This window comes from Lactuca serriola, chromosome 8 (assembly GCF_051521515.1).
Source record: "Lactuca serriola cultivar US96UC23 chromosome 8, Lser_US96UC23_V15, whole genome shotgun sequence".
NCBI lineage: Eukaryota > Viridiplantae > Streptophyta > Magnoliopsida > Asterales > Asteraceae > Lactuca > Lactuca serriola.
In genome coordinates, this window is record NC_136415.1 from 143,763,979 (window position 1) to 143,788,467 (window position 24,489).

The window sequence follows — 24,489 nt, forward strand, 5'->3', positions numbered from 1 at the left end:
TGGTCACAGGCGACGATCTTCTGTTTCCCATAATCAGGTTCATCTTCCCATGCTCCATCTCCCTACTTCTTTTTACGCCTTGCAAATCAGAACAAATGTGGTAACCACATTCTGTATCAAGAACCCATGAAGTAGCAAATGATGAGTTATTAGATTTAATAGAATACATACCTGCAAATGTGGGCTTGATCTTCCCATCTCTTATGTCCTGCAGATATTGAGGGCAGCTTCGCTTCCAGTGGCCCTTTTGGTGGCAATAGAAGCACTCTGCTTCTTTAGGATCGGAAGAGGGTTTAACGGAGCCAGATTTGGTCCCACTTGAGGACGAACCATCACGGGGTTTCCCCTTATGGTGGCTCTTACATGGAGCCTTCCTCTTTTTTCCCTTTCCTTGACCTATTGCCATCACAGGAGCGGCCACAGCAGGGGACAGTGCAACGGATTTGTCTTTGAGGTTGCTCTCAGCAGTCCTCAAGAGCCCTTGGAGCTTGCTCAAGGAGACCTCCTCTTTGTTCATATGGTAGGTCATCCTAAACTGATTGTAGCAGGAGGGCAAGGAGTGGAGGATTATGTCGATGGCCAAATCCTCGTCAAACTTAACATTAAGTTTGAGAAGACGATCAACATACCTCTGCATTCTTTGCAAATGAGAGGTTAGGGATTCTCCACTCCCCATCTTAGCGGTGATCATGTTAGTAATGATCTCATAGCGCTCTTGCCTCGCGCTCTGGTGATACCTGTCCAGCAAATCCTGATGCATTTCATATGGATACATGTCCTCATAGGAATTTTGGAGTTCGAGGTTCATGGTGGCCAGCAAGATCCAGTGAACTTTCGTGGCATCACGCTCGTGGGCCTCAAAGGCGGCTAATTCCTTAGGAGTAGCAACATCTGGGACGATCTTCTCAAGCTTTTCATCGAGGACATATTCTTTGTCCTCGTAGCGTGTGATCATGCGGATATACCTCATCCACTCGTTGAAGTTTGAACCATAAAATGTCACTTTCTGACACAAGTTCATCAACGAGAATGACCCAGAAGCGTTGTTGTTGTTGTTGTTTGCAGACATCTGAAAAAGAAGGGAACAAAGTTTGATTAGAAATGAATCCCCAATTAAACACCCACATGAGAAATTAGGGCTAGGATCCAACAACATTATTTACAACTTAGAAAGGGATGTCGTACTCTAAAAGTAAATAATTTGAAGGTAAGTGAATGACGATTCACTAATTCTCACCATGAAAAACGAAAAAGCAATTTAGGTTTTAAATGTATTGAAAACTCCTAGATCTTTGAGATTCATCGAACTTTTCAATGGCATGTTTAAATCTCGATATGCATTTCAAATTTGCGACTGGGATGCCGAGGATCGCAAACAAATTTGTGAATAACCATGCGAATCAACGTGGTGCACTCAATGTCTCTATCACCTAATCAATGTGCCGGTAAACCACACACGCTCCATTGATCTATGACAAACATCGAGTTACCCTTCGCTACCAATGTCATCCCCAAATTGATGTGCCGGTTAACCACACACGCTCCATCAACGTTTGACAAGGGTACGAAGTGTAATTCCATGGATTAGCATCATTTTCACATTTTACCCTAAAGTAACTAGGAATGGGAATTTGTAAAAACATGTAGTTACTTTATGATCAACATTATACTTTTAATGAGGAGAGGGTTGCCCTATCCTACCCGTTCGGCTAACGACCCTCCACCAGTCAAGCAAGCGGTAGGTGTGAGTGTACACCCATTAAGCGCCATTTTATAGGCAGCAACCTTATACCCACCTTATAGACCGGCTTCGTGAATGAGGCCTACTAACGGTAAGACTAGCATTTAAAGTTATACATACATATATATATATATATATATATATATATATATATATATATTAATTAAGCTTGTAATAATATATAATAGTATAGGGTTGAATTTTAAACTTGTAAAATTCTAAGGGTTTGAAATTTAAATTATTCAAAATTAAACTTTTAATTACAAAATTTAAATTTCAAAACTTGAGGGCAAGTTTTGAACTTTTCAAAACATAAGGGATCAAATAACAAATAATTCAAATTAACCAATTAATTTCATAATTATCTATATTTAACCTAATCTTAATTTTAGTCATTAGATAATTACCAAATAATTTTTAAATAATCCATATTTATCACATAAACAACTAATATTTAAAAAGATTTGAAATTATCTATTCTTTTGGCAAGGATAAACACTTAATATAGATAAAATTCGGATTTAAACTTCATAAAACAATTAAGCATCAAGTCCAAGTCAAAACAGCAGCCAAAACCCGAAAAACCCTAATTCTAACGAACTGACTCGCCAAGTCAGGCCTGGACTCGCCTAGTAGGGGCCAACTCGCCGAGTCCAGGTACTGACTCGCCGAGTTGAGTCGGGCAGGGACCAAAAATTGTTTTTTTCAGCAATTAAAGCAGTTAAGCATCACATACAACTGAAACCAATCAAAGCTCTGATACCACTGATGGGTTTTATGCATAAGAAACATTCCTATGTGCTCATACAAACCCTAATGCTTGGATCTAGGTTTCACTATTGAACATGCTTTGATTCCAAGACTTACAAACCCTAATCTAGCATATAAACAACTGAAATAACATATAGAATCAGATCTAGATGTTTACCTCTTCAATGGTTGACTTAGATCTTGTATATCTTCTTCTTTTGAGCCTAGAGTCACAAATGCAACTCCTCTAATGGTTCACAAACCCCACAAGCAAGAAGGCAATATGAGAGAGGGAGAGAGAGGCTAGAAATCGGCCTAGGGTACTCTTAGAATCAAGTGGTAGCCGAATTCATGCCCTAGGGGTCATATTTATACTTACAGGTTACTAGGGTTTCACTCTAAACCCTAATGGACAGCTTAGCCACCAAGCAGCCCATGGAAGCCCTTGGATGAAAATATGATGGATACCCATCATAATTTTGTTCCCCCTTAAGCCCAGTAGGTTTCCTTAACCTAAAACTCAACTATCATACATTTGACAGTTTATACCCCTTTATTCAATTAATCTCTTTTGACCACCAAATTAATTCCTAATTAATTTATGACCAATACTAATTAAATAAATATGATTTCTCCTTTAATATATTATTCTTATAATATATTAATAAATCATAATACTCTCTCTTTCTCCTTAAATTACCTTGTCAAGTTGCTTTAGAGAAGGCAACCCAAAAGGACCATGCATAACCGGGTCAAGTACATACCAAATATAGTTACAGGCTTAGACACTATTCCAACAACAATAAGATATAAAACACATACTGGGCCTTGCCCACTGCATCGGACCGAGGTCCGGACTAACTGGGGCCTTGCCCCCTGCATCGGACCGAAGTCCGGAAACTGACTGGCACCTTGTCCCCTGCATCGGACCAAAGTCCGGACTAACTGGGGCCTTGCCCCCTGCATCGGACCGAAGTCCGGACTAACTGATTGGGACCTTGTCCCTTGCATCGGACCGGAGTCCGGACTAACTGGGGCCTTGCCCCCTGCATCGGACCGAAGTCCGGAACTAACTGAACAGAACATAACATAAACATATCAACTAACATGAACACACATATACTGCATACTGCATCGGGCCGTAGCCCGGAACACATAACACATAAATCATGTATGAGCCACAAAGGCATCAAACATACTAACTACTGCATCGGACTAAAATCCGGAAACTACTGCTAGCTAAACGGGCCGGCATTGTGGCCTTGGACCCGTTCCTACTGGAAGGAAACTCACCTTAACTGCTGAGCTCTGCTGATAACCCTCTGGCTGCCAACCGACAACCCTCTACGCCGCTGCTCCTCTAGCTCTCCGAACTACCAATATCAATCATGACGCTTAGTTTGACAGTCCTCCAAAAATCAACTAAGTCAACTCTGGTCAAAGTCAAAGTCCTGGTCAAATTTAACCTTCCAGGTTGACCCTACTCGCCGAGTCAGCCTACTGAGTCGCCGAGTTCATGAGCTCAGAAACCTCCTCCCTTCTCGACTCGACTCGCCGAGTCAGACCATGACTCGCCGAGTCTACTGATTTCCGAGTCCTGACCTGGCCAACTCACTGGGTCCCCACTCAACTCATTGATCCGAGTCTTAACTCGAAGGGTTTGGGGTTTCGCGACCTGACTCGCCGAGTTCAAGGCAATCTTCAACAGACTCGCCGAGTTGTTCTTCCAACCCGTCGAGTTCCTGCCTATCTTCATCCAACTCGCTGAGTCCACCCATGTGACTCGCCGAGTTGCTATGCGATTTAAGTCTGATATCTAGCCTGACTCGCCGAGTCATCTCCCAGACTCGCCGAGTCCATACGTGCATTTCTATAATTTCAAGTTACAGAGCTTCTCCTTTGCTCCAAACAATAGATCTGGGTTCCTAGAGTCCATTAGCAACATAAAGTTGCTAACTTTACGTGCTTCTTGCCTCATAATACCAAAAACCAAGCTAGAGAGGAACTCCACTCATGGGGAAAGGCTTTTGCATAGCAACTAACATGGCTTTCTGCATTTTCGATCCAAAAAGAGCTCAGATCTGGAGTTTCAATTCCAGATCTAGCTTATGCACCAATTCCTCATCACATACTCTCAAAGAAACCCTAAAACTCCATGAAAGATGGATCTAGAAAGGAAAAAGCCAAGGATAACGATTCATTACCTCCAAATGCTCTTAAAAAGTTCCACCAACTCTGGATCCAAGGCCTCCTCTTGCACCACTATGAATCTCTTCTCTTCCAAGCTCCAAATTATTTCACCAAGGGTAGATCTTGCTCCAAAAATGATTTTGGTGGCTAGGGTTTGGGGTCCTGAACTATTGGGGCCGAAAATGAGCCCTAGGGAAGAGAATAAGATGCTTAAATAGGGTACCAAGTCCTGAAATTAGGGTTTCCTCGTTCAGACCCAACTCACCGAGTTCACGAGCCGACTCGCCGAGTTGGTCACTTACTCGATCCCCCAGATCCCGCTCCGACTCGTCGAGTTCCTCCCTGGGCTCGACGAGTCCACTCCTTGACTTAGGGTTTCTTCCCTTTTCTTGGCCTTTCTGATCTTGGGTGTTACAACTCTCCCCCACTTAAACTAAACTTCGTCCTCGAAGTTTGCTATGGCCAACTGTCCTGCGAACTGCCTCCAACTCTCTGTCTTGGAAAACTAACACCCTTTTTGTCCATCACTCCAGCCACTCACAGTTACTGTTGGTACGTACTGAATCCTTCTCTTTTCCATAATTTCCTTAACGTTACTTCCTCCGACTGAAAATTATGTTACCCCTCATCCGCCTACCGGATGCACTGAGACCACCCTGGTCCAACTAATCTGCCAATATCTGAGCTACCGGACTCCCACCGGTCCCTACACCCCATCGCAACCTACTAGTTGCTTCCAGCGACTTCTGAAGATACTTCGATTTTATATATAACTGTTTTATCTACTCTGCCGCTCATACTTGTGACCCCTCTGACTGCAATGGAAACATATCGGATCAAGTCCCTGGGCGATGGTAACAGTACAATCTCTGCTAAAATGGCCAATCTGGCCGCACTTGAAACATCCAACATCGCCCCCACTTCTACGCCTGCATGTACCCATGTGCGTCCTACCACACTTCCTGCATCGACTGCGGCTCTGATAGTTCCTCGTCCTCAAATTCGACCCCTTGGGCCTCTTGCCCGAACCTGCGGCTCCCTGAGTTTCATCCGTTTTCCTCTTCCTTTCTGATTCCCTGCCCGTCTCTTGCTCCTGCATTACCTTGTCGACACCGCCCGTCGACTGAACAACTGCTGTCTGATCCTGGAGCTTCGCAATCAACCTATCAGTGATCCTCACAACCATGTCGGGCAGATCCTCGCAAATGGCTCGCGTAACCTCCTCAACTATACAATCATGCAAAGGTCTCTCTTGGAGACAGGGTGCCCCACTCACTCCTATCCCCTGATGGCAAAAACTAGAAATGGGATCTCCTTTCCTGATGGATCCCTGAACTCCATAAGAATCGGGGTCTAGACGAGCCCCAATCTGTCTTGAAACTATCCCGGCCTTAAAGGCCTTAAGATGACTGTCCATGAGCTCCACAATGGCCTCTCTAACCGAACCGAAAATCACTGGAGTCTGATCAATGATGTTGCGCATGATCTCTGTGGAAATGAAATCCCTCATCTGATCCTCAAACTGCCCGGCTCTAGAGCCTGAGCCAGATCCCTCCCCGGCAACTGAACTGCCAACTGATATCTCGCGCAACGTCACCATGCTGAAAATATAACAATTCCTGATCAATTTACACACTACTACTGAGGGATCTCTCACACACTCTACTAGTTCCCTGGTTTTGCCTTGGCCCCTCTTGAATCGAGTACGGATCCTCTGCTTTCAGTAGTACGGGCCCATACTACCTTCCACATCTATCCGTACTTTCCTCAAGAGTTACCTCAACTCCACCAAGTCCCCTTTTCTCTACTACTGATCTCTGCTACTCTCATCCTAGGCTTGCCCTAGGGAACCTCTAACTCCACCCAAACCAATCCTCAGCTGCTGAAGGCCTCCTCGTAATGCCAATTAGCCACCACCTGAATACCATCACATGCAACGAGGCTCGGATAATCCTTCGAGTAAAAGTCTCGTCCCTACAACGGTTAGACTCAAACGAGAGTTGCGCAGTAGGGCCAAATCTAGCACTCTGAGATTATTCAACCCTGATCACATGTGATGTGACGTATTTACCTAATGGCTAACTCCCATCACTTAGAGTCCCACAAAGCACAAAGCAAGCAGCATTCGGATAAAGGAAACATACTCAGGCAAAACTATTCTCATAACAAGAAACTGTACTAGCATACAATGTTAAGCTCATACTATCAGGCATAACCTACACAGGCTATCCTACTACTATCTACTCAATACTAGCATGAAATTCTGATCAAGCTGAAACATATAAAGCAGGCACATAAGGCATCCTCCTAGATCCTTAGTCCTATACTAGCATGCTCTTCTACTGAAACTGAAACTGAAACTGGAACTAAAAATGAAACGGAAACTAATGATCATAAACTTGTATGGGTAATTTGGGAGTACTTACTTGAGCTCAGCTGATTGCATGCACCACACCCTTTTCTCTTACCAAAACTCCTTTCTTTCTTAATTCTTTTGCTTTACTAAAACTATTTTCTTTTTTTTTTCAAAACTCTTTTTACAAAACTGTCTTTTCCTTTTTGAAAACCTTTATACCAATCCCTTAGTTTGAGTTCAGACACGCCCAATGGTATGTCTGAATCCCTCAAACCAAGGCTCTGATACCAACTTGTAACGACCCAAAATTCAAGAGTAAAAATTTCTTTTTAAAACATTACTAAAACCATATTTATAAAAACGTATCATAAGTCATAACATAACTTTCGAGTATTAGATTCAAAACATAATCTCATTGTCAGAGTAAAACATTTCCCAGGCTAACTGACTATGGTGTGTGCACTGCAATCTCTCCGAGCTCCTCTTTTGAAAACTGAGTACCTGAAACCAAAACTAAAAACCGTAATCACAAAGCTTAGTGAGCTCCCCCAAACTACCACATACCATACAATAACATATAAAACACATACTGGGCCTTGCCCACTACATCGGACCGAGGTCCGGACTAACTGGGGCCTTACCCCCTGCATCGGACCGAAGTCCGGAAACTGACTGGGACCTTGTCCCCTGCATCGGACCAAATTCCGGACTAACTGGGGCCTTGCCCCCTGTATCGGACTGAAGTCCGGACTAACTGATTGGGACCTTGTCCCCTGCATCGGACCGGAGTCCGGACTAACTGGGGCCTTGCCCCCTGCATCGGACCGAAGTCCGGACTAACTAGGGCCGTGCCCCCTGCATCGGACCGAAGTCCAGAACTAACTGAACAGAACATAACATAAACATATCAACTAACATGAACACACATATACTGCATACTGCATCGGGCCGTAGCCCGGAACACATAACACATAAATCATGTATGAGCCACAAAGGCATCAAACATACTAACTACTGCATCGGACTAAAATCCGGAAACTACTGCTAGCTAAACGGGCCGGCATTGTGGCCTTGGACCCGTTCCTACTGGAAGGAAACTCACCTTAACTGCTGAGCTCTGCTGATAACCCTCTGGCTGCCAACCGACAACCCTCTACGCCGCTGCTCCTCTAGCTCTCCGAACTACCAATATCAATCATGACGCTTAGTTTGACAGTCCTCCAAAAATCAACTAAGTCAACTCTGGTCAAAGTCAAAGTCCTGGTCAAATTTAACCTTCCAGGTTGACCCTACTCGCCGAGTCAGCCTACTGAGTCGCCGAGTTCATGAGCTCAGAAACCTCCTCCCTTCTCGACTCGACTCGCCGAGTCAGACCATGACTCGCCGAGTCTACTGATTTCCGAGTCCTGACCTGGCCAACTCACTGGGTCCCCACTCAACTCATTGATCCGAGTCTTAACTCGAAGGGTTTGGGGTTTCGCGACCTGACTCGCCGAGTTCAAGGCAATCTTCAACAGACTCGCCGAGTTGTTCTTCTAACCCGTCGAGTTCCTGCCTATCTTCATCCAACTCGCTGAGTCCACCCATGTGACTCGCCGAGTTGCTATGCGATTTAAGTCTGATATCTAGCCTGACTCGCCGAGTCATCTCCCAGACTCGCCGAGTCCATACGTGCATTTCTATAATTTCAAGTTACAGAGCTTCTCCTTTGCTCCAAACAATAGATCTGGGTTCCTAGAGTCCATTAGCAACATAAAGTTGCTAACTTTACGTGCTTCTTGCCTCATAATACCAAAAACCAAGCTAGAGAGGAACTCCACTCATGGGGAAAGGCTTTTTCATAGCAACTAACATGGCTTTCTGCATTTTCGATCCAAAAAGAGCTCAGATCTGGAGTTTCAATTCCAGATCTAGCTTATGCACCAATTCCTCATCACATACTCTCAAAGAAACCCTAAAACTCCATGAAAGATGGATCTAGAAAGGAAAAAGCCAAGGATAACGATTCATTACCTCCAAATGCTCTTAAAAAGTTCCACCAACTCTGGATCTAAGGCCTCCTCTTGCACCACTATGAATCTCTTCTCTTCCAAGCTCCAAATTATTTCACCAAGGGTAGATCTTGCTCCAAAAATGATTTTGGTGGCTAGGGTTTGGGGTCCTGAACTATTGGGGCCGAAAATGAGCCCTAGGGAAGAGAATAAGATGCTTAAATAGGGTACCAAGTCCTGAAATTAGGGTTTCCTCGTTCAGACCCAACTCGCCGAGTTCACGAGCCGACTCGCCGAGTTGGTCACTTACTCGATCCCCCAGATCCCGCTCCGACTCGTCGAGTTCCTCCCTGGGCTCGACGAGTCCACTCCTTGACTTAGGGTTTCTTCCCTTTTCTTGGCCTTTCTGATCTTGGGTGTTACATTAACAACAATAAATCCCTTCTTTTTTGTCTATTTCAGTCCTTGTACTTTTTTTTGCAGAAATAGTCCTCCGTCTATATCTGCTTTTACAATCCTGGCCTGTTCTTTTTAGAGGGTATATTTTGTCATTTTCTATATTGTGTGTCCACATGTTTTTGCCTCACTGCTTTCTCAGCTAGTCGGTCTCTTCACTACGTGTCCTCCTCATGATACACCGCCTCTAAGATACAATACTAGTATTCCACGTATTATCATCCAGTCTATCTTCATCTTCTACCTTCCAGTTCCTTCCACCGCTTCCATTTTCCTCTTCTAAACTGAGTCGCCCTTACACTTTCTCAGCGTCTCCACAACGCCACCGTTCCACATTGCAACTTCCACCACTTCTTTTCTTACTTCCCGATCCTTCCACCTGTCTCTCTAAAATATCCCCACCTGGCGGTCTCCACCTCTTACTTCCTACATATGATCCACCTTCTCTCTTCTAAAACTCTGGTCATCTGTTGGCGATTCTTCCTAATCTTCCACTTTCGATTCCTCCTAATCATCCACTGCCTTAGACTGTCGACACCGTCTCAGCCCTGCTTTGCCTTCACTGCCACCAATGTCCCTGGATTTCCATCGCCGACCCACCGACACCTCATCGGCTTCTCCTTCTCCATGTCTCACCACTGTCTTGCTCCTTAGGAACAATATCTAACCCAAAATCCATCCACCGGTTATCCACCGCATCCTCATTCTTCCTGTTCCTTCCATATAGTTCCTCCTACCGAATTCTTTCAACCAAATATTCTCAATCTCCTTTTCCTATTTTCAGTTCGCTTCAATCCTGTTATCGGTTTCTGATTTTATGAACAAACAACTTCCCTTTTTTAACCTCAGTCTATGTGTGATTGTTGTACCTAGGAGACTCGGGGAGCTACTACATCTTTCTAGGGCTTGCGATCGGTTGGTATTTTATTTTTTTGAGAAGCGATCAGAAAAGGTGATAATTTCTCATCGGTCAATTGAACCCACCTATGGTAAGTCTTTAACCGGGGAAGGTGCCTACCCAATTATTTTCCTCTAATTCTATCATACAATTTATGTAACAGGAATCATTACTCATCAAGGTACTATAAAAAAGGGAGAAATGGTTTGTGCACCAAAGGTGTTCGCCAAAATGTTATAAAGAAAAGGAGATCATTGGGTTGGTTGGAAAGGTAACCATTCAACCCTAACAGATTTCATATACATCTTGTTCCCGAGTTTAGCAAAAGAAAAGAAGAGAAGAGAAAAGAAGAGAAAGGAAAGGAAAACAAAATTTTCTTTTGTGTTCCCGAGTTGGAGAGAAGTGGAAGGAAAATGAATTATTTTGTTCTTTCTTTCCAAATCCTCCCAAATCGGAAGGAAAGTTAGGAGGGAAAATGATCCTTCCATTTCCCTCCGCTTCCTTCCGCTTCCCCCCTTTAATGAAACTCAGGAACACCAATTCCACTCATGTCCTTTCATTTCTCTCGTTAAGTTGCTCGAGAACGGGGTGATATGGATTGGGTTTTTTTGTTGTTCATATTTGGATTGGATATCAATTTCAATTTCAATCACGCTTTGATCCTGGGTTCAAGAAAAATTTAATTAGCCAGGTAATGCTTCCCTTTTTTGTGTTTGGCTTTTTTGATTCAACACCTCATTTTTACTTTCTCCCACCACCGCTCTCAATTTTAGGCCTTATGGTTCTTTTATATAGCCTTGAAGGCGATGACTAGATGGCCGAAAGTGTTGTTCGTTGAGTTGGAGATGGGCCCAAATGGGATGCAAAATTTTATGTGAACGTGGACGACAATGTCCATGTCAATTTGGGTCTAAATGTGTTCAGATGTCAATTGTGAATGAGGTATGTCTGAAGTTCCTGCTATTTTCCCTCCATTTATGGTGTTCATGTGTTTGGTTATTGAATAATTGATTTGAAGTCATATATGTTTTTAGAAGATGTTTAGGATTCTTCGTACATGATTCAAAAACATTGGTATGAATATATTAGATTAGTGATAAAGCGGAAGTCTTGATCTTGAATTTTGGTTCCACTGAGTATTCCCTTCCTCCACTCATTGATAACATGCCAAAACTCAGAGCTTTAGTTGTGATAAACTACAACACAAAACAACATAAGTTCTCAACTTATGGGTGTTAGGTAAATCCTCCTACTAAAGAAGCATCTGGATGGAAAAAATCACATTTCTTGAACTATCAAAGACGATAATACTCTTAACAAACCTAGAAAATATCTCTTTTCTCCTCTGCAAGATAAACCTAACTCCACTCTAAAATTTGGTGTTCGTGTGATTAGGGTTTATGTATTTGATTCATTGCGATAATTGCAATTCAATGCCCACCTTTTATAATTTTATTGTAATTCTTTTATTTGAATAAAACCATAGTCTCATACCAGGTTTTAGTAGGCTTCAAGTTCATGGTTCACACAAAAAATAGGGATATTAGTTTTGGGATAGCTACCACTTCCTATTAGGCCTGCAATGTAAATTGGGTTACTTTTAACAATCGGGTTGCGTCAAAAATAAAGTACCAGTATAGCAATATGCACTATGCACTTTTACTTATGATTGAACTAAAATGAGAAATCAAATTATATAGACTAACTTAAAATTTTGGTTGTGCTTTTATTAGATATAGTAAGATTAATTTAAATTTAGAAATCGATTTAATGTTGTTATTAAGTTTATATTTTGTTGTAGATTTTGAAATTATATTATCTTTTTGTTTTGTATATAGCTTCTAGATATTATGCAGATAGTCATAGATGCAATTATATATTGATTTGTAGTTAGCATATGGATTTTAATTGAAAGCCTATTAATATCTAGCATTTTATAAATAATTTAAATTTATTAGTGAATGAGAATTGTTTAGAATATGTTTTATGATTATATTATTTATTATGTTTTATGAACATTAAAGGAAACATGGTATTTGGTTTGACCGGTACGTGTGGTCATGAATAATAGGATCATGGCAATCCATGATATCTAACCATTGGATGTGGTGGGGAAGGACCAGAAGGAGATATACCCTGATACTAACATCATAAGGATACCACAGACCGCATTCATGATATTATAACCTCAAACATGGTTGAGGTAACATGAATCAATCATTCCTTTTATTTATTTTTCCGATGTTTTTTACTGGCTTTTCTTTCTTACTAATTACTCCATATGCAACTATAGGAAGGAGTAAGCTAAGTTGAGCCTGAAACACCAAACTGAGAGGCGGAGAAAAAATCAGTAAAATGTTAGCAAACCTGAAACGATGGTGATCTTCTGTGGCACAAACCTTTTGGTACGTATTGCCCCTAACTATAAATTAGATCCAACAAATGATAAAAGAAAATTTTGCCCTGAAGCTTCACATTTATACAGTTTATCATCATCCAACTTTTTTATAATTACAAAATGACTACAATAATTACATCCTAACAGGTACCCCCGCCCTAAACAGTTTACAGTTTCTATTCTCTAACATTTGTATTAAATACGTTGCTTTTCAAATTACATTGCAAAAATTAACAGCGTATCAGACACTCAAAAGCTGAAAAAGTCTACTGCTATAAAAGTAGAACTTAAAGATCGATACCAGGTAACAAATTATTTCCAATTTTTCTTCACTTTCTTAGATCAATTTCCCAACATATCTTCTAACTGTCTAATATCCACGTTAAATTGACTTCTAAATGCAGGAAGACTTCAAATCGGCTCCACTATTGGAACTTACATCTATTTGAATCTTGTTATTGACAAAACAAAATCTTTAATATATAGGTAAGAGATAACCGACCTGTGGATAGAGGTATACATAAATTTATGAAAATATATTAATTTAACAAATTGGTTTGAAGTTATAAAATTATATTAATATATATTTTTATTACAAGTGATGAAAACTCAAAAGAAGAAAAATCAAAACTACCAGAACAACGATAATGCATTGGGACCCACAAAGGTTCGTGTTTTTTGAATCGATACATTTCTTTAAACATCCATCCATTTTCTTTATTTTCTGTAAACTGACTTTTCAAATGGAATTAAAACAGAAAATTGTTGTATCGGCTCTTGATAAAGTGGGAGATGAAACTCCATTGACAAAGAAGAAAGTCAATGAAAGTCGTGTTTTGAGGACAATATCTGATGTGATCATAAAGTATTGCCTTATGGTGCTATGTGTTGTTGATGTTGAGGCCGAAAATAAAGCTTCTTTTGGATTCATTTTATGGGTTCAAAAAGGGGGTATGTTGGGAATGGAGGATGTTGTCAAAACTGTAGTGGGTAGAGCCGAGCCACATAACTAGGATTGTAAAATTTTAAATTGCATATTAGATAAAAAAAAATACAATATAAACAACAAATTTCGGCGTAATATCAATGTATAAATACTCGAATCGTTTTCAATGATTTTTCAGTAACGTTGTTAACTTTTCTGAAAAAAAAAATCAAGTTCGAAGAAGATGATACCTACCGATTCTTCCATTTTTTTAAGGGTATGGTAGCAGTAAAAAGGCTGAAGAGGGTTAAGGCGGTGGTAAAGGAATTTGATGCTAGCTTCTACCTACAGGCCTGGTATGTTCTCTATTTACATACAATAGAATGGATTTTACACTTTTTTTATGGGTGAAACGAATCCCACTTCATCATTTTGGAATGTACGGTTAGAATTGATTCCGTAATACTGCACTTTTATGTCTTTTCATTTTTGTAGATTTTGCCCTATCACTGGATACTACTATCAACATGCCCTTTTGATCAGTTAAAGCCAGAGGCACATGCAACATCTTAATATGATTGTTGAATTCAAATTCAATGGAATTGCAGAAACTTGCTTTTACTTCATCAATATTCGTATTAGATAGGTTTGAGTGTTGTTTATTCAAGTACAAGTAATTTGTTATTTATGCATTTAATTTTAGTTAAATACAATAAATAGCAACCTACTTTCATAACTTTGTATATTGTTTCATCCTCCTGTTATAATATAATACTTCAACATTGATCCCAATCCACATGCACCGCTCCGACCCACACAACACCATTTCTGACCAGCGCAACGCGCTGGAATGCATCTAGTTGATATTATTAATCTTACATATATTTAAAAATGTGTTTTAAAATATAGTTTTTTATTTAATAAATGTCATTTTAATAAAATAATACCTCATTCTAACTGATAATATAGAAATAATTAATTTGGTTTTAGTTTTGTAATAATATATTTTATAATGTTTTTATATAAAAACATAAAAAAAAAATGTAAATAAATAAGTAAAAAAAACTAGTAAGTTTGATGAAAAATATATATATTAGAAAATGTATTTTTTGATGTAAAAAATTATATAAAAAACGATATAGGTTGAAATGAAACACTATCAAAATGTGAAAATAATATAGATCAGAGAAGGGCTAATAATCAAGTAATATGATGTTTTTTGAATAATATAAATAGTTTAATTATAAAAGAATATATAAAAAAATCTTTAATGATTAAGTGTGTATACGGAGAACAAAATTTGTTACTTTAAGAAATCATTATAATAAAAATGACTCCTTGAAAAAACATGCCTAAAAAGTATGTGTGTATAAGGAATGTATAAGTTCAAGGGTGTCAAAAGTTATCATGACACGTCAAAAATATAAGACACCATAATAGAAGGAAACATTTTGTTCATGTTCCAAAGTTGTGTATATTTAGTAGTATTCTATGTTGTTTATTGAGTCGTATTCGTGTTAACAAACAAAAAAACTTGTCATGTCGTGTTCAGGTTAAAAAAACACGTTGTCATTTCTTGTTCAGGTTAAAAAAAAGTAATTTGTGTCATGTTAAGCAAAAACATCGAACAACCCATCCGCCAAATTTGCTAACTCTAATATGTTTTATAAGGTGAGCGTGTTAACCAAAAAACCAAAGTAACTGATATAATCAAACCATTCCTAACCGTAGGGGTGAGCGCGGTGCAGTTCGGTGCGGTTATTAGCTAAAACATCACCACTAACCGCAAATGCGGTTAATCCATTTTCAAAACCGCATGGTGCGGTTATTTTTGCGGTGCGGTTAGACAGTTATTTTTGCGGTGCGGTTTTGTTTTTTCTATGTTGCGGTTATTAACCGCATGGATTTGGTGCGGTTATTTTGTGTGGTTTTTAACCACAGTTTACAGCTCAAATGGTTTTAAGAGTTCAAACATATTACTTGTAATAATAATAAAAAAAAAACCATAAAGTATAAGACAATTAATTTAAATCACAAACAACTAATATCTTAAAAACGTCAAATCAATAGTAATTAACAAGAAATATCTTAAAATTGTCTAATTTCACCATTTTTCAAAGTTAAACATAATAAAACCCAAATACTTTGGTTTTCTAGTATTTTATCCATCTTTCATCCATGAAACTTGTGTTATTTTTAATATTTAATATATTAATAATTAATTAAAAAAATTATATATAATACATGCGGTGCGGTGCGGTTTTTTTGCGGTTTTTGAATACTAATAACCGCACCGCACCGCAAATTTGCGGTTTTTGACAAATAGAAACCCTCACCATCGGTTTTAATTGCGGTTGCGGTTTATCGATTGCGGTTTTTACGGTTAATTTTAGTTGCGGTGCGGTTTTTGCTCCACCTACCTAACCGTACTAAACCAATAATATTAATAATTATTATTAATAAAATATAATATTAAATATATGGTATGTAATTATATTAGGAGCTGGAAATTTAAAGAGAAATTATTTAGCTATGACAATTAATTATATATACTAATTCACTTTTTATAACATTAGACTTTACGTTTTTTAGTTTTTGTAGAAAAATATTTTTATTTTAGATTATCTTGGACCATTTTGGCTAACCGATGTTAACCATTCACCGTAACCATTAATCAACTAAAACCATTAACCAAATCCAATATTAATAGCTATGATTATCGAAATACATTAACCGATTGGTTTGGTTGTGACCAATAACAAATCAAACCAAACCATACACACCCTAATGTTTTATACAAAAATAGCTACGTTAGCACAAATGAAAGTAAAAAAGATGTGTCTCGTCTTCATAAATTTCGTTTATGCATTAAGACATGATCCACAAACAAACAAACATACCAATTAATTTTGGTTAAGAAGGAAGTCAAGGGCACAAAACTTCAGCATACATAGCTATACAAACAAACACAAACAAGAAGAGAAAATGGATAATAAAAATGTTTTTCATTTATAAAAAGAAGAAAAAGTATGAAATTTAAATAAAATAATAAAATTAGAAACCCACAGGCAGAATCAGAAGGAGAAAGAATGCCAATGGATGTTTCTCTATACATGAGGATGAGGATATGATATGATATGCTTTGATCTGCTTCTGCAACCTAAAATAAAATTTGTTTTATTTTTTTTCAGCTCTCTCTCTCTCTCTCTCTCTCTCTCTCTTTCTCTATCTGTTTTCTGTCATCAATTCGGAAAAGCTCAAGGAATAGATGATGCCAATTGTTGTGTATTATTGTTGTTGTTGGTGTTTTGAGTTTTCAGAATACATCAAAGAATCAATAGAAGGGTGGTGGTGGAGGAGAGGCGTAAGAAACGCCGATCACCGGAGGTAATGGCCCCTCGTATGCTGGAGCAGGAGGTGGTGGGCTGTTGTATATAATCGGTGGTGGAGGTGGGGACGGGTGGTGGACTGGGGGTGGTGGAGAACTGTAAACAGGTGCTGGTGGTGGAGGTGATTTATGCGGTGGTGGTGGAGGTGATGGGGTTGGGGATGGTGGTGGTGGCGGTTCTATACAGGGAGGTGGAGGTAGTTCTATACAAGGAGGTGGAGGAGGTGGTGATGGTGGTGGTGGTGGAGAATGGACTGGGGGAGGCGGAGAATGGACTGGGGGAGGTGGAGAATGGGCTACAGGTGGTGGTGGTGGTGGTGATGAGTAGATATAAGATGGAGGTGGTGGAGGCGGTGAGTGAGGTGGAGGTGGTGGTGGAGAGTGTGGTGGAGGCGGTGAGTTATAGTAATATGGGGCCGGTGAATGAGGCGGAGGAGGTGAGTTGTAGTAATATGGAACAGGTGGTGGTGGAGAAAACAAGGGCGGCGGAGGCGGGGATGCAGTTGGAGGTGGAGGAGGTGGTGGTGATCGTACACAATAGGTTGGAGGTGGTGGAGGACAGTAAACTGGTGCGGGGGGTGACGGTGGAGGTGGGGGAGGAGAGTATACTGGTGGCGGGGGTGATGGAGGAGGTGGCGGAGGAGAGTAAACCGGTGGTGGAGGTGATGGTGGAGGTGGGGGAGGAGAGTAAACTGGTGGAGGTGGTGGGGGAGGTGATGGTGGTGGTGGTGATGGTGGCGGTGGGGGAGGAGAATAAACTGGTGGAGGTGGTGGAGGAGGTGATGGTGGTGGTGGTGATGGAGGCGGTGGAGGAGGTGAGTAAACTGGTGGAGGTGGAGGAGGGGGTGATGGCGGTGGAGGTGATGGTGGAGGTGGGGGAGGAGAGTAAACAGGGGGCGGAGGTGAGGGTGGCGGTGGAGGAGGAGGGTAAACTGGAGGCGGAGGAGAGTATACTGGTAGCGGAGGTGATGGTGGAGGTGGAGGGGAGTAAACTGGCGGTGGAGGTGATGGTGGCGGCGGCGGTGGAAGCGCCGGAACAAATGGCGTACACCTAAATGCACTACAATGAATCTTCTTAGACGCGAACATGTCACACTGCTTTTTAGACCTTTGTGCGGGCCTCGCCGGTAAACAATTCCTCCGATCATCAAACTCCTCCAACCTCAAACACTCCGGCGGCTCACCGGTGAAGAAATTATCAGAATAAGTGAAATTCTCCAACCTCGGAAGACTACAAATACTCTTCGGTATACTTCCGGTCAAGTAATTATTAGCCACATTCAACTGCTCCACGCTCACCAAACCAGAAAGACTCTCCGGCAACGGCCCCATTAACTGATTAAAGCTCACATCAAACACCGTCACCTCCTTCAACAACCCAATTTCTTCCGGCACACAAGACCTCAATCCATTGTGCATCATGATAATCTCATTCAAAGTATCCGACATGTTCCCGATGCTCGCCGGAAGACAGCCATGAAACCTATTGTTCGCTAAAACAATCACCGACACCGGCGAATTGCCAAAATTATCCGGCAATTCAAACACAAACCGGTTGTGATTAATAAATATAGCATCCAAGTCTTTATCGAACAATTCTTTAGGAACACTACCTTCAAACTCATTAAACCGGAGATCCAAAAACTTTAATACCGGTAATTTAAGAACAACGTAAGGGAATTTTCCGGCGAACCTGTTGTTGCTGAGATCCAATTCGTAGAGTAACTTCAACTGACGAAACTTCTTCGGAACAGTTCCACAGAACCGATTCGAATTAATATGAAACAATGCAAGATCCTTGAGCAACCCAAGCTCCTCCGGCAAATACCCAGCGATATCGCCGTGGTTAAGGTCGATTCCGGCAACGGTTCTCTCCGAACTGTTATCCAGTGCGGGTGCACAGAACACTCCCGTGTAGTTGCACACACTAGAACCAACCCAATTCACAGTGAGATTTTGTGGATCTGAGAGTATCGCCTGCTTCCATGCTTGTAAAGCAATGTAAGCATTTCTCAGCCTAGGGTTTTCAAACACAAGCGTCGGATCCACGCTCACATTCTCGCCTCTGTCGCCGAACTCATCCAGGTAGGACAGAAGCTGCCGTTGACGTATGAAAATCACCTCACCGTCAGTCAGCTTTCCAGAACTTAACCCGCCGCTGACACCGGAACCATCACCGGAAAAACAAAACCCAAAACCAGACAATAATGCAAACAGCGCAATATAAACAAGGATCGAAGTCTTCTTCATATCAACACCTTAGACATCTGAGGCTTAACTAAATCGTTGTAAACAAACCTGCGCTCTGAACGCAACAATCGATTATAAGAAACTCGAAATGTGGGTGAAGATTATCGATTGAAGATGAAGAAGAAGTAGAAGAAGAAGGAGATGAATGAGGGTTTTGAATTATGAGAGAGAAAGTGGAGGTTTTTCTAGGGGATTCGGAGAAGGTGTGAACGGAGGGTGGGGAATGAAGACAGCTAAATCACAGCTCAACACCCACCGATTCTCTCTCTCTTTCTTTCTGTATAGAAAATGAGAGTCTCCTTCTAAACAAGAATGTGAATTTATATTGATTGAAAAGGGATTAAATAATGCGATGGCCGGAGGCCGGCGGAGGACGGAGGTGTCCGGTAGCGGAGTAATTAAATGGGGTTTTAAATTACTCCGTCCTTTCCGTATAAATACCATATTTAATTTTTTAGTTTTTTTCCCATCTGTTACATTTATTATATTTTTGACCATTGTATTGTATTTATGAGTTTGTACATTTGTTGTAAAGTGAATAAATAATAATTGTATCCATCAATATATGTTACAGTAGTAACATATTTTAAAAGCCGTTTTGGATGTTTATTGGTTAAATTTATGTTTTTCTTTTGTCGTGATTTAACAAGGAAAAGACTTGTTCAATCTTTTTCATCACCAACTAAAATTAATTTGTATTATTATAAAGTTTCATTATATATTACATAATATAATATATATCACAAGTATTGTAATTATTTGCTCCGTTGATATTAATTTGTAAAAGTATACTTGTTGCCTTTTCATCTTATGAAAATTATAAATTTTAAGTGGTTGACTTTTTATAATATCTTACAAATACGGTTTCCTTATTAATAAAATACACGAATAGGTGGATTATATCATAAGCAATCTTTTGTAATAATATCAATAGGTATGATTACTAAGCGAATTTTAATTGAAGTTTATTCCAAAGGAAAAGATTGTAATTTTTTATGGAATGTATTTAACAAATATATAAAATGGTTACAATATTTGCGTAAAAATAATATTGTTTATGCATGTTCTTTCATTTCATAATCATTTTTATGTGGAATGGAGACAACCATGCATCAATCACTTAAGTTGGCTTCCTTTAAATTTATTAGTCGTTTTCTAAAAAAACGATACAAATGTTAGAAGAATTGTACAATGGAAAAAGATGTTTTTGGCAAGAGGTTGAATTGGTCTCGGAATGTCAAAAGTACAAAATATGTTGTTAGAACTTTAAATGTTGTATCCGGTATTTTCATTATCTTTTTAATAATAAAATGATAACAAGGGAAAAGGTTAAAGAAAAAAAATATGGATATGATCTTGTTACGTAAAGATCGAATAAATACAAGGGATTTATTATTACCTTATTTGTCAATATGTCAAAATATAGGGGCTAGTTGCAATTAACTAAAGTTTCTACATTTGTCCATGAGAGAGAGAGAGAGAGAGAGAGAGAGAGAGAGAGAGAGAGAGAGAGAGAGAGTTACTAAGGTTAGAAGTAGAAGTTAATCGCTGGTGGTGGTGAGGTTGGTTTTGTAAGTATTCCTTTGTCACAACACATGATGTCAATAAAATCTGGTCTTCTAGTATTTAATGTATTCAATAAAAAATGAGATATTAATGAAGTGAGTTTTTTAAGAATCGGTAGAAATATACTATTAACGAGCATTAAAAAAAGACTAGCAACGTATCAGAGGAAATACAAGGAGCATGTTCTTTAATTGAAGAGCTCTCCACATTATTTTTACAAAATCGAGTTTCTTTTTTCCAAAAGCATCCTAAAACTAAATATACAATAACAAGGAACTCTTCTTTGAATGTTTATAAGGTGAGGCCGACACAAGAGCTTGAAGTAGTTGTTCAAAGAGATGATGAGGCAGAAAGGCCCAACCTACACCAAGAAAATGTCCACATTATATGTTTATCATTTTAGTATCATCAGAAATTTAAAATTTTACGTAATTGAAACTAAGATGTAAGCTAAGAGTTTACTACTTGTACAACAATATATAATTTTTCAATCGATAATGTATGATCTTATAACACAAAAGGGAATTTGTGTAACGTCCGTAAGATAGAACTAGATGATTAAAGAATAAATGAGATAATTATTAGTCACAACGATAATAAGGTATTATAAAAAAAGATTATTTAGGATAAATAATCTAAACGAAAGTCATAGTAGTCGTTAAACCAAGAACGTATATATAGAGAATGCCCCAATTTCCCTTAGTTTTAGGCTTCGGCAAAGCCCTACGATAGTAGTAGCTATCAAGTAGAAGCTTTGCGGTGTCAGATAGCTGGTGAATAGAAGCTTTCAGATTAGAGTTATGCTCATATAATTCCTAGCTTTTCGCTAAATCATCTGTAAGTTAAGCTACATTCTAGTTTTTTCAGTGTAACTTATATTTATGGTCATAAGTTGTTATTATGAACCTATAAATAAGATTTATCAATAATTCCATATCATTATACTAATTGATCTACTTGTTTCGAATGGTCATGTTAGCTTGGTTGTTCGATTTTAGAAAAGCTATTATGCAGAAATGATCTTGTCTTCCAACTGTCATGCCTAGTTGATCCTTACTTGATAGATCTTGACGTAGACATTGGGATTAGTGAGGATCTAGAATATTCTTAGTCTCCAGGACCATTAGACTAAAACTTTGTATTAATTATACTTAGGTTATGTTAAGGAATATCTAAAGTGTTAGGCGAAGCTCTGCCAAGATCACCAGTCACCCACCTAATTCAGGCAAGTGCATACTCTCTTTCATGAACATGATTTAATACAAGTATTAATTAAAATATTATATATCTTATGGAAGTTGTATGTGAATTTTGGGCTTATTGTTTGGATTATATGTTAGGATATATATTGTGTTATGTACAAACCAGATATAGTTTAGTTTGATGTTAGGATTAAATATATAACATCATATGATAATATTAAAGGTAACTTTGTTGAGAAGATAAAGGAATAATAATACCTAATGCTATGTAGGGAATATAAATACACTAGAGATAGGTTAATGTCACCCAAGAATAAAGTTGGTATTAAAAGTTGGTTATAGGCATTGTGATCTAGTCTAGGGGTAAACTTAGACTTATGGAAGATACCTAGCTCAATTTAGTTTGATATTAAGTAGTCTCATTAGGAGAATGTGCGTAACCTAGGAACGAAGAGTAAAGTTTTGTTTCATGACACTATCAGGTGTTGATATACGTAGCTTCGTATAGGATGACCATAAATGGTGGGTCCCAATTAGGCGACTGTTAGCGGTATGTTTGGTCAACCCACATAGTAGGTGACAACACTTGATCATTCTATAAGGTCTTGTGAATTACGTTGTTAGTGTGATCTCATTACTCCAGATGTAGATGAATTGGAAAACCATATTCATCAAATACTCTGGCGCCCATAAGCCTTTATGACTTAAATCGAAAAAGGAAGCCTCGCTGTGTAGTCAACGATTCATCAAGCGAGATAAATTCTCTTTGATAATCATAGTCTAAGAAGGATCGGTAAGAATAGATATATAGGTATAAGCCTATATAGATTTAGTATGGTAATGGCTGGTTGTATGGGTCTGATAATTAAGGAATAATATCATATCAATATGGTGGGATTGAAATCCCTATGTATCTCATCAGGTTTCCCAAACCTGACCCACTTAGTTTATATACATCACATGTATCAAGGTTTAAGCTAGTGGAACTTTATTAGGATGTTGAGTGTAACAGCCCGGATTTCCAGGTATCTTTATTGTTTTTGATTTTGGTGTTTTGAGAGGGGACTCGGCGAGTTGGAGCTCAGACTCGCCGAGTAGGGTCGCGATTCTGGACGCGGGATTCGCCTGGACTCGGCGAGTCCAGGATATGGACTCGGCGAGACCGCGCTGTTTAATGAAACCCTAATTTCTCGGGTTTGGGACCTATTTAAAGGGCCTTATGGCCGTCATTTGTGCTCACCAGTCCCTTGAGTGAAACCCTAATCGAGTGTGAGCGTTTGGAGCAAAGTAGGAGGCCATTATTGATCTTGGAGGTGTCATCTTGCAAGGAAAGGGAAAATCAACTAAGGGGAAAGCAAGAGGGGCCATCTTCTGAGGGTTGGAGTCCAGAGCATCGCTATTGTGGTAATACCTTCGAGCTATCCTCTTCTATGTTGATGTTTACATTGATTTAGGGTTTATTGAACCCTTTTTGTGGCTAGATCTTGTGCTCCCTTGGTCCCTTAAGCGATTTAGACCATAGATCTGGACCCTTGGAGGTCCAGAGTGTCCCTTTGCCCAAGCTTTTTGGGAATCAATGGAGGTTTTGGATTGGAATCCTTATGCCTTAGGTCAAAATGATACTTATGAGCCATGGGGTGTGTTATGGACACCAAGTTAGGGGCTTTACGTGATGAATCAGTCTAGGAAGGCCAGATCTATGAGTTGTTGGAACAGATCTGACCTTAGAAGCGAGTTTGAGTGATTGCATGGTATGGACTCGCCGAGTCCGATGAGCAGACTCGGCGAGTAGCTTGAAGATTGCCTTGAGTTCGCTCAGTGAGTGGTCCAGTCGAGTCATAGGTTGACTCAGTGAGTCAGGGTGAGTTAGAGAGGGTTGACAGGAGGACTGAGTCGAGCTGGGACTCGCCGAGTCGTTCTTGAGACTCGGCGAGTTGAGTCGGGGTGGCCCCGCGATTCTTCCAGGTGGAACTCGTCGAGTCAGGGGGGAGTACTCGACGTGTAAGAAGGGAATCCTAGAGAGTTGGCGAAAACGTCTAGACTCGCCGAGTTGCCCTTGTGCACTCGCCGAGTTCGGTCAAAGTTGACCGTTGACCGTTGACCAGAGTTGACCTGTGTTGACTTCTTAGGGATAGTCAACCATAGAGATAAAAGTGTTAATAAGAGATGTATGATGTTATAGGGAGATTGTAGCTCGGAGGATCGAGCACGAGTGATTTTGGGATTTGCTAGCTATCGATATTCACGAGGTGAGTCTTCTCACTATACTGTACCCGGAAGGGTTTGATTGTGTGACCGGAAGGTCGGATATGATATGAGACATATGTGTTATATGTGATAAGTTAATTGTTATATGTGCTATGTATGATATGTTATGT

General features: G+C 39.8%; 1 protein-coding gene and 1 long non-coding RNA gene across 4 annotated transcripts; one reads left to right on the top strand and one right to left on the bottom strand.

Annotated features, from left to right (window-relative positions):
* Positions 1-12,496: 12,496 nt before the first annotated feature.
* LOC145069136 (uncharacterized) lies at positions 12,497-14,480 on the top strand. Of its 3 annotated transcripts, XR_013689309.1 has the most exons (8): positions 12,497-12,585; positions 12,676-12,787; positions 13,018-13,084; positions 13,185-13,294; positions 13,380-13,447; positions 13,539-13,731; positions 13,982-14,061; positions 14,201-14,480. It is a non-coding gene; the product is annotated as an uncharacterized LOC145069136 (long non-coding RNA). The 3 variants fall into 3 exon arrangements; XR_013689310.1 differs by having other exon boundaries at positions 13,185-13,266; positions 13,539-14,061; positions 14,201-14,479; XR_013689308.1 differs by having other exon boundaries at positions 13,539-14,061; positions 14,201-14,478.
* Positions 14,481-16,691: 2,211 nt separating this feature from the next.
* Positions 16,692-19,687, bottom strand: LOC145069192 (leucine-rich repeat extensin-like protein 5). The gene has a single exon (XM_079016141.1). It carries the CDS (start codon positions 19,341-19,343, stop codon positions 17,040-17,042), a length of 2,304 nt encoding a protein of 767 aa, XP_078872267.1. The 5' UTR covers positions 19,344-19,687; the 3' UTR covers positions 16,692-17,039.
* Between the last annotated feature and the right edge of the window lie 4,802 nt (positions 19,688-24,489).